Raw genomic sequence first — 14,235 nt, 5'->3', positions numbered from 1 at the left:
GACTGTGGCAGCGGCAGTCTCATTATCCAGCGCTACTGCGCATGCGTCACGCATGCGCACGAGGTGCTAGGGGTAATCTCAGACCGTGACACCGGCAGTGGTTTGAAAGTGAAACTGTAGGTAAACTGTAAACATTTCTTGGACTGCGGATTTCGATTAGACATTTCTTAGTAACCAGCAGTGATATTGGACAAACTAATACGCGTTTGGCTATAAAGTCATGTACTTATTAACTACACAAGGTGCCAGTTACCCTAGCATTTGTCGACATTGCATAATCAATGGCCATATTATTCCTTTATTTTAATATTATCTGGAACTACATGTTGTTGGTTTCCAATGGTGTAGCACACATACTTGGATTGCCCCAGTGAGGTTCTTATATAATAGATGCTTTAGTGGTCCAATTTCAGCCTCGTGGTTCTTAAAATCACGGGTTCTTTTATGCGGGTGTTTACTGTACGTGATACTGATAGTGATAGTGTCAGATAGTGATACTCATAGGACAACGACCCCTTCAGCCGTACTTACGGTTCCACTTGTATCTTGTATCTTGGCACCCTCTCTTGTATTTCACATAGGCACTCGATTCAACGAGGTGCGGGGATAATTCTCTAAATATTAGGAATAATAATTATTATTCTTAATAATTACATCGTTGCTTGCATACTGCCACTGGCACTGGTAGCCTGAGGGCGTAGCCAGCATGTCATCAACAAAACGCAGCGACACCTGGCGCCAACGAATTCATTTAATTCCGATAGATAGATGGATTTATTTCTGACGTAGTATAGATATTTTCTTGTGTTACAACACACTGTACTTGCCTGTATAAACGTCAATTATGTTTGCAAGAAATTTTATTTGAATTTGAATTTGATTTTGAATGCGTGCGAGTTTCCCTCCACGTTCTTTTTTTAAGTCTGTTCCGATAGATGGGGCTGTTATCAAAAACATAACGTATCGTGGAAAGCAAGACTAGACGGGTCCCTGCCTTCGACTCCACTCACTATGCTCGCTCTGCCAGGCCCAGCGAGGTTTAAACCGAGACGTCGGATCGAGTACCAGTCTACATTTTGAGCAGCTATCACCGCGGTCCCGCGGTCACAAAAAGCCAGTCAGTGCAAGAGTGCCAGTGTATGTTATGTGAACTAAAGAATCTCATATATAATTATTGTTTAAGTAAGTCAACGTTGTTCAAGTAAGAGTTATGTTTGGAATTTGACTGTCAAATGTGAGGCTTGCACAACCACAGGTATTGGCAAACGCAGCAGCGCACGCAGTAAACAAATCCTTCAAAAGTTAAATGCTTATAAGTTATAGTTATAGTTATAATATTAATTATTATACTATTACTATTACTAATACTAGTATTACTAATACTATAGACCTACCGTGAGCTCGTCTGTTGCAAAAATTCACTAGAACTCATTTGTATTGCTACTTTCATAACATTTCTCAAAATCTAAACGAAGATACAGCTGTGTAACTTTAATGATTTCGCTATATTTAATATTAACATGTTATCATGCAAATGCATCGAGCGCGAGCGTAGTACTAGTGGGGGTGGTGAGGGGCGGAGGTACGGGGAAGGTAGGGTGATATGCATATACGTACAGCATTAGTCTGCTCCTGTCTCTGACTTGTCAGCTCAACCTCTCTCTCCTTCTCTGTCCTAAGATTCCTTGCCACTCCAAGCATCGCATCCTTGTTGGGTGTGTTCTCTACCTACATACACGTATAATATTTGCGTGATCACGCGTTTCCACATGCAAACATTTTTATCGCCATCTAACAGATATTTATCATAGTTCATATAATTTCTAAGGTATTTCAATGATGACATATATCTCACAGAATGCTTCATTTATGCATTAGTGTAAATCTGCAATAGAACCTTTTTCTTCACACGTTCCACTCTCTTAGTTATCTGCTCTTTCTCTTCATCCATGTTTTCAATGTCTTTCTTGATGTCAGCTGTAGAAAATCCACTACTTGCTAGAGCCTCATGATCCTTGTGCACCTCTTTGAAAGTCTCCATGAGCTCACTATACTAAAAGTAAACATAACCATATGATGTTAATGAAATAAATAATATCCACTGCGGTTTATTAATACACTAATCTTTTAATATTATAACTGCAATCAGAATTATGTGTAAGCTACTTCATATTATGCCACAATTACAAGTATGCACAACATTGGTCCTACATCTACCTTGTCAGTTTACCTTTACATCTACCTAACTATCAGTTGGTATCACTGATGTCGATGAAGGATATGAGATATGATGTCATTAAAAGTTCCTTACACTCCAAGTACAAATGTACGTGAAGCTGTTTATAGTTGCATCGCTTTCAAACTTTTTCAATCAATGTTATAATCATGGCAAATAATAACTATGAAGGCATGAGAACTCAATGACTTACTACAACAAGCCGACTAAAACATTACCAGAAAAAAACTCAGTGAGCAAATGAAAATACAGAAAAACACCGGTTTTGAAAATATAAAGATCGAAACCTGATTCTTTTCACATGTCACACAGACACGGGTCAAGAGATGCCAGTAAAGATACACTGAACGTATTTGTTAATTTACAGAACATTCCAGCAACGTTAAACAATACCAACCTGCCCCGTCACCATGTGAACCTCGTCATCTTGCTGGACTTCAGGCGGGACTTCAGTCTTGACTAGGAACTTGGCCAGGTAGGCTCGCTGCTTGAGCTCGGGCATGCGCTGGAAACACCACTGCATGATCGCGTAGACAACCGATTTGTCTCCCTGCACCAAACCCTGCCTGAAGGTATTCCTGTGCGCAGAAGACAATAACACGATAGGCTCACATCACATTATTTTGCTCACATAAAATTTCATATTTTTTCATACTTCAGCGTTGTACTCTTAAAAAAGATATACTGAACATTTCTACTACAAGAGGGGAGTTATAATAACATATTTATAACCTACTACACCATCAACAGGGAGTATCAGTGTACAGAAAAATGTGGATATTTTTGACTACTCATTAGTATTAGTATGGACTACTGTGATGTATTCTTATTGCAGAAATTCATGGATTATATTTTGATAGCACGCTTACACATCTTCTTCTGGTTTGTATTTGAGAGCCCGCAGTACTGCAAACATGCGTACAGCCGTCTGATCTGCAGCCTCTTGTCTGATGTCAAGCTTGTTCTGTAATTCAGTTAAAGTGACATTTTATTACATTTTCTGTAATCGTGTATTGTTCACTCAAATGTATACCTACTCGATAGCGTAACGAATATTTGTAGTTTTTTGTCATAATTACTGTCTAATGGTAATACAAACCACTGATCCAAATCCAAAAAGGCTTTACAACAATATATTTGGGGATTTCCCTCAAACATAAGTGAATGGCCAGCCTCGAATTTACACTTCTGAACATTGTAACATTTTTCCGTTTTCGTTTTCATGCATGTACAGCTAATTTAACTCATTGATTTATTATAATGTATCAGTGGGAGTCAGTCTGAAAGTTCAGGGCCCCATGCATAGATGTGGTGGTTAGAATTGGAGTGGTATAGGGTTCCGCCGGTGCTTGCATAGGCCTTATTATGGCTGGTAGGGTCTATGTCTCCCTGGGTACTGCCGGAACGTACCCTGGTAACTATCTGATATGGTTAGGGTTAGGGTTAGGGAGTAGGCATAGGCGACTCCCTAGACTCGTTAGTGGAGTAGGCGAGGTACGGTCCGGCATATTAGATAGTACCAGGGACAGGGTACGTTCTGGCAGTACCCAGGGAGACATAGACCCTGCGGGCTATACTATGGCTGGTAGGGTCTATGTCTCCCTGGGTACTGCCGGAACGTACCCTGGTAACTATCTGATATGGTTAGGGTTAGGGTTAGGGAGTAGGCATAGGCGACTCCCTAGACTCGTTAGTGGAGTAGGCGAGGTACGGTCCGGCATATTAGATAGTACCAGGGACAGGGTACGTTCTGGCAGTACCCAGGGAGACATAGACCCTGGCAGCCTTATTATGAAAGGGTTAGGATTATCTTATATGATTACAGCATATATACAGGGGTCATAGCGCGTGATTGTGAATTTAGTACCTTTGGATCAAGTTCAGCAAATATATCATTGAGAACCTGAAGTCGCTGCATTGGCTCCAAGGCATCAAAGCTTATCAGGTTATAGTTTTTGGTGAATGGAGGTTTGTTTAGCTCTTGCACGATGTATTTTAGTCGCTCACTCATGACTGCTGGATGTTTTTCTTAATTTTTTACGAGAGGTTGTACGAGAGGTTTTTACGAGAGGTTATCTAAATTCTCCAATCAAATATTCTTGTCACTGGCAACTCCACTTTGTCTTTGGTGCGTCATTATGATTATGGTCTCACTCTCAGCGTTTGTTAACTTACAAACACTGTCACATTACAGTCTGAAATGCAAGAAAAAGTGTGTCTGTAAATCAGTGCATGCTGCTTAACACAGAAAAATATATGATTAATAAATTAAGTAAAGATCATAATAGTGACAGTGTACTTTTTATTGTGTTACGTGTACTCACTCATTTGGTTCAAAATATTTCTCTTGACCCTTGACAACCAAAAACAGTCACTGAAACAGGAAATACAATGCGCGCACCTGTGCAGCCAGTAGACGGGTACTCGCTCCCACCTCAATTACTCGATGAGTATCACTCGATTACCCCATAGATGATTACCCTAACCCTAAGCCGAGAGGTGGGACCGGGTACCAGTCTATACAGCCAGGTACCGCTAGTAGTACAGGTAGTACATCCGGATTAAAGCAAAACAAGAGTAGAAATTGAATAATGAGTAATCATTGAATACTTCAATAAATAACTAAATATTTGGTCGTGGGTATAAATATTTTCCTCGATATTTTACATTTATATTACTGCATTATGTATACAGTATATACACATGGTGGCTATCTCTGTAATAAAAGTGCGATGCGTAGTGAGTAGAGGGCGCTACGTTCTTTCTCGACGTGTAAAATAAATATGGTTTCCAACACGAAGAAAAGAGACGGTTCTGCGGCAAAGGTAAATTCGTGTGTCTTTTTCGTGTGTTACTAACACTTCGCTTTATAACTTTCTGCGTAACGAAAATATAAATATGGTATATCTGGCGCAATGTACAACGTGATCTAGAGTAGTGGTAGTGGTCGCACTACTGTAGCCTACGATTCCACTTCAGCACTGCCACTTGTCAACGAACATAAAATAATTTACGCTGTGGGCCTATATGCGGGCCAGGCCGGGCACGTCTTTCGTTTTCCTAAATGCACCGGAGTTCTTAACCCTAACTCTAACCCTAACCCTAAACCTAACAAAACCACTCCTAACTTTAGCCCTAAACTACACCTAACCCTAATCCTAACTCTAACCTAACCCTTGTTTACTTGAGAATAACGGCTAAAAATTTAAAAGGCTGTTGCTCCTGCGGGACGGTACCGTCGCCGATAATTTTGTTTCTCTTCAACTCACGTAAGTGATGCCAGGCGCCATACTATCGTGCCGATAATAACTACGATTGCTTTTTGGTACGATATTATATATAGATTTTATTACGCGATATATTTAAAAACGGGGATAACCTAACACCTAACCCTAACCTAACCTAACCCATAACCTAAACCCTAACCCTAAACTCTATTAATTAAGAAAATTTAATTTTTAAGTTGTTGTAAAATTAATTGTCGTTATTAAATGTTGTAAAAAATAATTAATATTTGCGTTAATTGGAAAAAAAAAATGTTAAACAGATAAAGAATAAAAATACAAAAACAGGAAAATAAATTTAGTAAAACGGATGGGATTCGATTCCCGCGACCATTCATACTTCGCGGCATAGCGCACAACCGTGCCGCTGTGCCACTAAATAATTTTTGGATGGTGCTATGTTATCAGAAAACAAACTCAAATCAGGCGTCAGTACCGTCAGTACCGTTTGACTTTAAGAGAAAAATAATCGTGCGACTGCTACCGCGCAGGAGCAACAGCCAAATTAAAAACTGCCGGGCATTTTAGGAAATCGGAAAGCCTGCCCGGCAGCCGTCAGATATACGCCGGCTGCCCGGGCATATAGCCCACTGTGAATAATTACGCCGTGGCTATATTGCCCGGCAGCCGCGCACCGTGTCTTCGCATTTCCTAAATGCCGCAAGTTCTAACCCTACCCTAACCTAACTACTGACCCTAATCCTGACCCTAATTCTAACCTAAGGCCATGTGAGATATTGACGGTATGAGTTCCGCGTCCAAGATATTTGTGAACAAGTGAGGAGCCTTTTTCTTCATTTTTCATTTTTCATTATTCATTTAAGCATTTGTAGTTAACCCATTGTTCATGCAACATCCGCATACATGTGTGTAATAATTCATATTTTATTATCCGTGGTCGAATATTTTCTTCAAACTTGTAAGGGTTTGATCCTTACGTCGGTCGGTGTCCTGGCCGTCTGGTAGAATGGAGCACTCCCAGTTGATCCCAGGCGGTCCTTATATATCTTGGCAGCCGTGGCCTTGCCTGGGCTTGCCGGGAATCCTAGGTCGAAGCCTGAGTATGAATCCTGTAGATTCCGGTAGCATGGCTTCGACCCGTATGTGGCGGTAGACACCTTACATTCTCCCCTCCTTTGAAGCAGAGTCCTGGGGGGAGAGTCTGGATGTCGACCGTAATATACCCTTTCTACCCAATGCCTTGCCGGGCTGGAGAAGCGCCGCCAGTGTCCATGACAGTATCAACCCAAACGGGGGATACCCGAACTAGCCCCACGGGAAAAGACCCATCCAACTCCCCGGGGGAAGTCCCAACCAACTCCGCAGGGGGAGTTCCAAACGACTCCGCGGGGGGAGTCTCAATGCACTCCACGGGGGGAGTTACTACAAACTCCGCGGGGGGAGTTACCACAAACTCCGCGGGGGGAGTTACCACAAACTCGCGGCGGGGGAGTTACCACAACTCCGCGGGGGGAGTTACACACAACTCCGCGGGGGGAGTTATCACCAACTCCGCGGGGGGAGTCTCAATACACACTCCACGCGGGGGGGAGTCTCAATACACTCCGCTGGGCGGGAGTGCTCAACGCACTCACGCGGGGGGATCTCAACACACTCCACGGTGGAGTCTCAAAGCACTCACGCGGGTGGAGTCTCAAACGCACTCCACGGGGGGGAGTCTCAGCGTACTCCACGGGGGGAGTCTCAGCGTACTCCACGGGGGGAGTCTCAATACACTCCACGGTGGGAGTCTCAGCGTACTCCACGGGGGGAGTCTCAATACACTCCACGGTGGGAGTCTCAACGGCATCCGAGCGGGGAGTCTCAGCGTACTGCCACGGGGGGAGTCTCAATAAACTGACCCGAAGGGGGGTCGATATCCAATGTGGACCCAAACGAGGGCAGACGCCATAGCTCAATCGTATATACCCGCATCCAGCGGATCATACGCCTCTAGATGAGGCGGGTTGTGTGTTAACTATCTCATCAGCCAACGCGCGTAGCGCATCTGCACGCAACGGAAAATGGATCACTGGTAAAGAGTCTAACAAAGGCCTGACATAGTACGACTGCGGATAAAGTCTACACTAAGGCTGACAGATTACTAGAAATCAATGCCAGTAGTACGTCAAACGGTAATTCATCTACACGAAAAAACGGTGCGAAAAAATCGCGCTCAGCGCAGCACGGAATTCGAGCTCGATGAGCCCACTAGCCCACCTAGCGCTACCAAAAACCCTTTCAAGAGATTCCGGCCGATTGCGAAGGCTTCTTATCCAAGGCTAAACTTTACCGCAGAGAAGAGCTGATCAGTGAAACCCTAGCCCCAGTGTCTATCTCAGCTGTTACGAATTTTCTGACCATTGCAATCTTAATATGAGGGGTTCCGGTGAATTACCCCCGTTCAAGCTCAGCGGCATCCGCGACGGAGGCCTGCACGACCTCACTGATTAGCCGGCGTAGGCTGCGTACGCCCTCTAGCACTTTCTAATGACGGCAATCTTTCTGGTACGTGACCCGGCATATACATCGATAACATATGACGTGTGTACCCTTGCCTAGCACCCGGCCTAGCGCCGCTAAACGCAGGTCTGTCTCGAATCGCTCGTCGGGCTCGGGTCTGCAGAGGGACGGGACTCCTACCTCCACTAACTAAGCCACCCTGAATAACCGTGTGGAATTATCACTGTGATATCTCGCGATCCCTCGCGTCTAACAGTCATAAAATCATCTGCAATTTGTCCCGCATGAGCCACAGAACTTACTTTCAGTTTGTCGTAAGTGGTGTCGGAGATCATCATTCCGTATGTTAGAATAAACTGGATCAATCGAGTACTGTCTCCAAAACCCCGTAGAACTGTGCATGTCGCAACACTCCTGAGGCGGCTTAAGCCACCTATGAAAATAGGGTTTGCAAACATCCGCAAATTCCTGAAAAGTCTCATCTAGAAATTTCTTCGCTGTTTTGAAATTAACTCTGTATGTCTCTGAAGTCAGATTGTACGCTGCGAGTATAGCCGCTGTCACTAGCTCAAAGTTTTGTTGACGTCATCTGCTATACGAAATAAGCATTTCTGAGCTCGCCCCGATAGCAATGGCTCTAGAATAGCCGTCCACCGAACTCTAGGTTTGCTCTGCGCAATACAATAGTCTCTCCAAATGTCTGTAAGTAACAGTCAATGTCATCATCTGTGTCAGCTTATGCATGCCACTAACTATTATACGATGAACCTGACTCTCTATGCCAGCGCTGCTACCGCTCCTCGATCTGCAAGTAACTCTGTCAGAAGTTCATGTTGTTGTGCATGCCGCTGTTCGTGTTCAGATTCTATATTCATTGAGAAATACTTACGGCATTCAGCATTGCAAATTTATTGACAATTCGGAGCATTTATAATTTATGACGATCCGGAAAAGACACGGCAGAGAGAAAACGATTTCCATGTCGTCAATTTTGGCGCAATGATGAGTTCCTGACAATCTGAGCATCTGTTACTGTATGTGGTTCAATTATAGTGTATCAGCCGAACAGCTATCGCGCTGAACAGCTTGGCTGGTAGACTGGTACACGCGGTCGTCCCACCTCTCGGCTTACTCCCATCAAGTAATCGAGGTGGGAGCGAGTACCAGTCTACTTGGCTGGTTACCATTTCCAACTGTAGCCTGGCACGTTTTGGGATCGGGCTGTAAGTCGATGTACTCAGGATACGTAACGTCAGCATGCTGTTGTATTGGCTATTAATGATAGTTTTTAATCGCTCTGAATGAACAACGTTGGGCTTTAATGATTTAAAAATGAAAATAATGAAATACTTTTTGAAATAATGAATATTTTCGGCGGTGGCTCTGACGGCATGCGGGCGGTGGACGGGAAACTCATACCTCAATTCTCATGGCCTAACCCTAATCCTGACCCTAACCCTAATCCTAGTAACCCTAACCCTAACCCTTGTTTACTTGAGATAACGCTAAAAATTAAAAAACTGCCGGCATTTAGGAAATGAAGACCGGTGCCCGGCAGCCGTCAGATATATGCGGCTGCTCGGGCATATAGCCACTCTGAATTCGTGATTCACTTGATTAATGTGCCGACCCTTAATTACGAATTAGGACTAGGACTAGGAGTTTATTGAGGTTGTATATACAATTGCGGTAGATTGTATGCATGGAACATGTAGTGCTTCAATGTAGTATATATGGGACAGAATTATTCGGTCTACAGTTCGCCTAGACCGAATAATTCTGTCCCATATATTGATATAACCTTTTTTATATTTTGGTGAGGGTTATTGGGACAGAACGGGGTTCATTGAAATTTCGTGAGATCGCATGCAAAATGCATGCGCTGCGAATGCGTCCCGTACGTCGCTATTGGCGCGAAAAAAAACCTACCGTTCCCTTCTACATGGCTTTATACCTTGCTACTGATATGTGTATACATTCACTTCAATCGTTATTCACTTCTTAAAAGATTGTTTTTCAGAAACCCCGCTTCATTTAACTTTGATTACGTTCGCCATTTACAAACAATCAGACCAATCAGAGCGAGTCTTACAATAGCCCCTGGTTCTCGCTTGTATCTGTGGCGCTGCAGGAGGGCTGATAGACCTGCTCTGATTGTTTGTAAATGGCGAACGTAATTGTAATACTAAAGTTAAATGAAGCAGGGTTTCTGAAAAACAATCTTTTAAGAAGTGAATAACGATTGAAGTGAATGTATACACATATCAGTAGCAAGGTAAAGCCATGTAGAAGGGAACGGTAGGTTTTTTTTCGTGCAAATAGCGGCGTACGGGATGCATTCGCAGCGCATGCATTTTGCATGCGATTTCACACAATTTTAATGAACCCCGTTCTGTCCCAATAACCCTCACCAAAATATAAAAAAGGTTATATGGGACAGAATTATTCGGTCTACGCTAAAGTCTGCCTGGTACTGGTAGCTGATTCGTGGATTGATTAGCAGCAGTTACACCTTTATTTTGTACATGTAGGCCTACTATTGACGTATTGTTTGTATGTTGAGGTGTTAAATAACTGACACTGTATCTATGTATCTGTTCAGCAAGCACAGACTCCATCAGTACCCAAGGAAGAGGAGAAGCCGATCAAGGTTGACAAGTGGGATGGAAATGCTGTTAAAAATGCTCTCGACGATGCAGCAAAAAAGGTGAACCACTATGGCACACCGCGCCACCACCAACATAATACTACCAGCGTTTCACTACCAGTAGTATATATTGGACAACGTTGTTCCTATGACATTGTATACACAATGTCAGTGGTCCTGCCGCTTGCATAAATCGAGTTTCACCTGTACTGCAGTGAACAGGGACATCAACAATACCGTCGATAAGAGATCGACGCTGTTCGAGCTGCGTAGACAACTGTGTTGTAATTGTTGGGTCAAAATACGTCGATATACATTGCATCTATTAAACTGAAAATGTTTGCTTGTTTTTTGTTTTGTTTTGTATTGACATAATATCAGATTTTTTTATTTTTTTTATAAATTTTGATTTATTTTTTTGAAAATGGAGGGAAAAAAAGGGTCGCCCCTATTTGCTAGGTAGGGTCGGGTTCTCGGAAACATCTTTTTTTTTAGGCCTAACCACCACTCACTATTACCACTACTGTTAGAAACCAGCACCACTGCCAGTGCCACCTCCTCTAGCTTGAGGGCAATTGTCACCATCAAAAAGAATAATTGTAATTAAATTCCGATCACCGACTTGATTTTGACATTTTCGGCAATGGGTGGGTAATAGTGTCTTTAAGTTCCAACAAGAAACCCCGAAAATAAAGCTCACATCAGAATTGATTAGTCTCTGTACAGTAATAGATTGTCTGTGTATATACTCATCGCTAACCTTGTAGCCCCATGACATTGAATAATATGCTAGTCCAATATACAAGGGTTAGTGGCAGTGGACATATATGCTCAGTAGCTAAGCCAAGTCTCTATTTCAAATCTCTTGTACAACAATATTATACTACAAGTATTATATAGTGGAGTTTGGGATGATACTAGACTGAATAATTATGTCCCAGATAACCTTTTTCATATTTTGGTGAGGGTTATTGGTAACCAGTATAACGCATCCAAAATATAAAACATCTGGGACAGAATTATTCGGTCTAGGATGATACATTCTGCAGAGACAGCACATGTCTCTACATCACACATCTGTGTATTGTGTAACCACCCTGTACATACAGGGTGCGAAATTAATAAGAGTCCGGAGTCAAATACTCCCTGGTTTACTGTCGTACTCCCTGATTTGACATATGCAGGAGTCCGTGTGACTCCCTGATAATTCTGCTATACTATACTAACTAGTTCGTTCCAGAGCACGGCCTCGCAGAATTACCGTATTTTTCCAGCAAATGTCTAAAGAAAATTTGGCAGACGTGTAACCGCATGAATTTTCAAAATAAGCATGTGTTATTGTTAATATTTTTAATTTTGAACTTCAGACTGCGGACTCCATCATTTTTCTACGGACTACCTCTTTATGAGGGTAGGAAGTCCGTTGGACTCCCATGTTCAAAAGTTAATTTCTACCCCTGTCAAAGATTATCTCTGTGTATGTATGTTCTAGGTAATCATGCAGAAGCTTGGATATCTGGAGGATCATTCGTTGATGGATGGCCGGCTAGCCATCTCCTTCACAGCATGTCTTCTTGCCGGTATTGCTCTAATCTGGGACCACCTCCACCCATTCCCAGAGTCGAGACCCGTGCTTATATTCTGTGTTGTCAGATATCCTTTGATAATCAATCAAAAACTTTATTATTATTAATTATATGATAATTATTCAAAAGGTAATGAGTATGTGGTGTGGCGCAAAAACAACCACTGATTTTTATGTGGTATATCGTGCAAAACTATTCCATGAAATAATTAAAGGACTTTGTTCTGTTATTCCATGTTGGTATCCATTTAGTCATGATGGGTGTTCAACCATTAGTTAACCATTATTGGCGGGTTTAGTTTCTTAACTAGGCTTACTTATTTCATTTCATCATGATGGGTGTTAAAACAGTAGCCCATTAAACTGTTTAACCTTCACATAAATTGTAAACTGTTAATTTACTTGCTTAACTATGCACACCTATTTCACCAGGATGGCTGTTAAAATTGTAGCCTGTTATACTGTGTATGCAGTATATGCCTGTTTTATGTAAACTGTCACGTAATGTTGATTCAGTTCCTTAACTAGGCTTACCTATTTCGTCATGATGGCCGTGCTGACTGTCTACGTACAGTTTAGAGAGCGGGGATGCTTCATGGTGGCACTAGACAGAGATACTGCAGGAGTGGACCCAGATAATCTCTGGCGATTAAGATCTTTCATTCACAGGTGCGATCTTCATACACCACAGTGTATCGTGGTACCATGTCAGTACAGCCAGGTTCAAAATTTTTTATCATGACGCGAGGATTACACAAATGCGTGTCATTCGTGTTATCCTGATGACATGGTTGGCCTGGCTTCATCTACTTACAAATATGCAAGCACTGCATGGTTAAACCTAACGACAACCGTTGTTAGCCCTATTAATGGCAAAATGTATTGCGACTGGTAATGGTTACTATCAAAATCATGTAACACTTACATCTCACAATGTAAATTCATTCTACTTAATTTAACACGTCTCTTGTGTGAAATAGAAACTGACTGCTACATTTACGAGTCAATTCACCACAGGAAACCCCCTGCCTTCTCTCCTCCCCGAGAGAAAATTCATAGGTAATAATTTTTCTTGCTTGTGCTTTTTCAGATACGACGATATATACAATTTAACAATGATATTCGAGGATGGACAGACACAAAAGGTGAGAGAGGCGAGCATATCTAAATCTGTGGCTGCCTGGTACGACGAAAATGGAACGTTGGTGTGGGAGCTGTTTGAACCGGAGATCGTGAAACTTCACAACAGCCTTGTGGCCGAGAAGAAGGAGAAATGATGTCCATAGTAGTACTCTTTTAGACATTGGTGTTGGAAATCATCAGGTGAAAGTGGAAACAGTACCAGTGACAGTTTGTCATTCTCAGAGTTTGGCAGTCTCATCTATTATATACATACAGGCTTCAGATTGTCACTGTGGTGTTCAGTGTTTTCAGAATGGAGCTGGGAGAAAAGGAGGTAATGTGTTGAGAAAGTTTGCAATGCAATTCAAATTAGAAGACCAAACTAAATGTTAAGTCGGTATAGTGAGACGATAATGTTCAGAACAGGAAATATTCTATTTCAGTACATCTTGGAAGTCATGTCTTGTATATTACACATCTGGTAAAGAGTAAATATATTGCGCATTTTTGAAATACAGGTTGCATTTTAATTTTTTTCTGTCTGCTGTGAATAAGCATAAATAATTCTTTCGAGTAACACAAACTGTATAGTGCTAACTAGTGTTATATGTGCATTAATTAGGATGATTGGCTTTATACATGCATTTGGCAAACTTTTCCTTTGATCCATTACGTGAAATAAACATTTGACTGACACCAGTTTCTTAAAAAATACAGTTTTGGTGCATTTTAAAAATTGAGACTTTACTCATGAGTATGTCATTATTTATATTTACTACGATGGCCCAGCAGAGGCCACCGTATTAGCCTTCTTCATAATACCAGAACTCATTAGTTATTAAAGCTATGAAAGGCATAATAAGGGGAACTTTCAATCGCCTGTTCCTGGATAACCAAA

General features: G+C 42.0%; 2 protein-coding genes across 2 annotated transcripts in view; one reads left to right on the top strand and one right to left on the bottom strand.

Annotated features, from left to right (window-relative positions):
- The window catches only part of LOC106807486 (intraflagellar transport protein 81 homolog), a 12,428-nt gene extending 7,721 nt beyond the window's left edge, over window positions 1–4,707 (bottom strand). The window contains exons 1-6 of the mRNA XM_014809819.1: window positions 4,561–4,707; window positions 4,104–4,431; window positions 3,106–3,200; window positions 2,634–2,814; window positions 1,898–2,053; window positions 1,618–1,728 (exon numbers count right to left, since the gene is read on the bottom strand). Of these exons, the coding sequence (XP_014665305.1) occupies window positions 1,618–1,728; window positions 1,898–2,053; window positions 2,634–2,814; window positions 3,106–3,200; window positions 4,104–4,247 (687 nt within the window). The 5' untranslated portion in view covers window positions 4,248–4,431; window positions 4,561–4,707. The remainder of the gene's footprint in view (window positions 1–1,617; window positions 1,729–1,897; window positions 2,054–2,633; window positions 2,815–3,105; window positions 3,201–4,103; window positions 4,432–4,560) is intronic.
- A 252-nt stretch (window positions 4,708–4,959) lies between these two features.
- On the top strand, window positions 4,960–14,049 carry LOC106807496 (probable signal peptidase complex subunit 2). Its single transcript, XM_014809833.1, has 5 exons — window positions 4,960–5,061; window positions 10,586–10,690; window positions 12,123–12,283; window positions 12,750–12,884; window positions 13,306–14,049. Exons 1-5 carry the CDS (start codon window positions 5,020–5,022, stop codon window positions 13,490–13,492), a joined length of 630 nt encoding a protein of 209 aa, XP_014665319.1. The 5' UTR covers window positions 4,960–5,019; the 3' UTR covers window positions 13,493–14,049.
- Window positions 14,050–14,235: the final 186 nt, after the last annotated feature.

The sequence above is a fragment of the Priapulus caudatus genome, unplaced genomic scaffold (genome assembly GCF_000485595.1).
Source record: "Priapulus caudatus unplaced genomic scaffold, Priapulus_caudatus-5.0.1 Scaffold218, whole genome shotgun sequence".
In the NCBI taxonomy this organism is placed as follows: Eukaryota; Metazoa; Priapulida; class Priapulimorpha; order Priapulimorphida; family Priapulidae; genus Priapulus; species Priapulus caudatus.
The sequence above is the reverse complement of the archived record's forward strand: the minus strand, read 5'-3'. Positions and strand labels throughout refer to the sequence as shown.

Bases quoted from the DNA above. Each gene is read 5' to 3' on its own strand.
- LOC106807496 (XM_014809833.1), top strand. From the start codon at position 5,020: ATGGTTTCCAACACGAAGAAAAGAGACGGTTCTGCGGCAAAG. The intron at 5,062-10,585 runs GTAAATTCGTGT...GTATCTGTTCAG, and splicing joins GAGACGGTTCTGCGGCAAAG to CAAGCACAGACTCCATCAGT. The intron at 12,284-12,749 runs ATATCCTTTGAT...AACTAGGCTTAC, and splicing joins CTTATATTCTGTGTTGTCAG to CTATTTCGTCATGATGGCCG.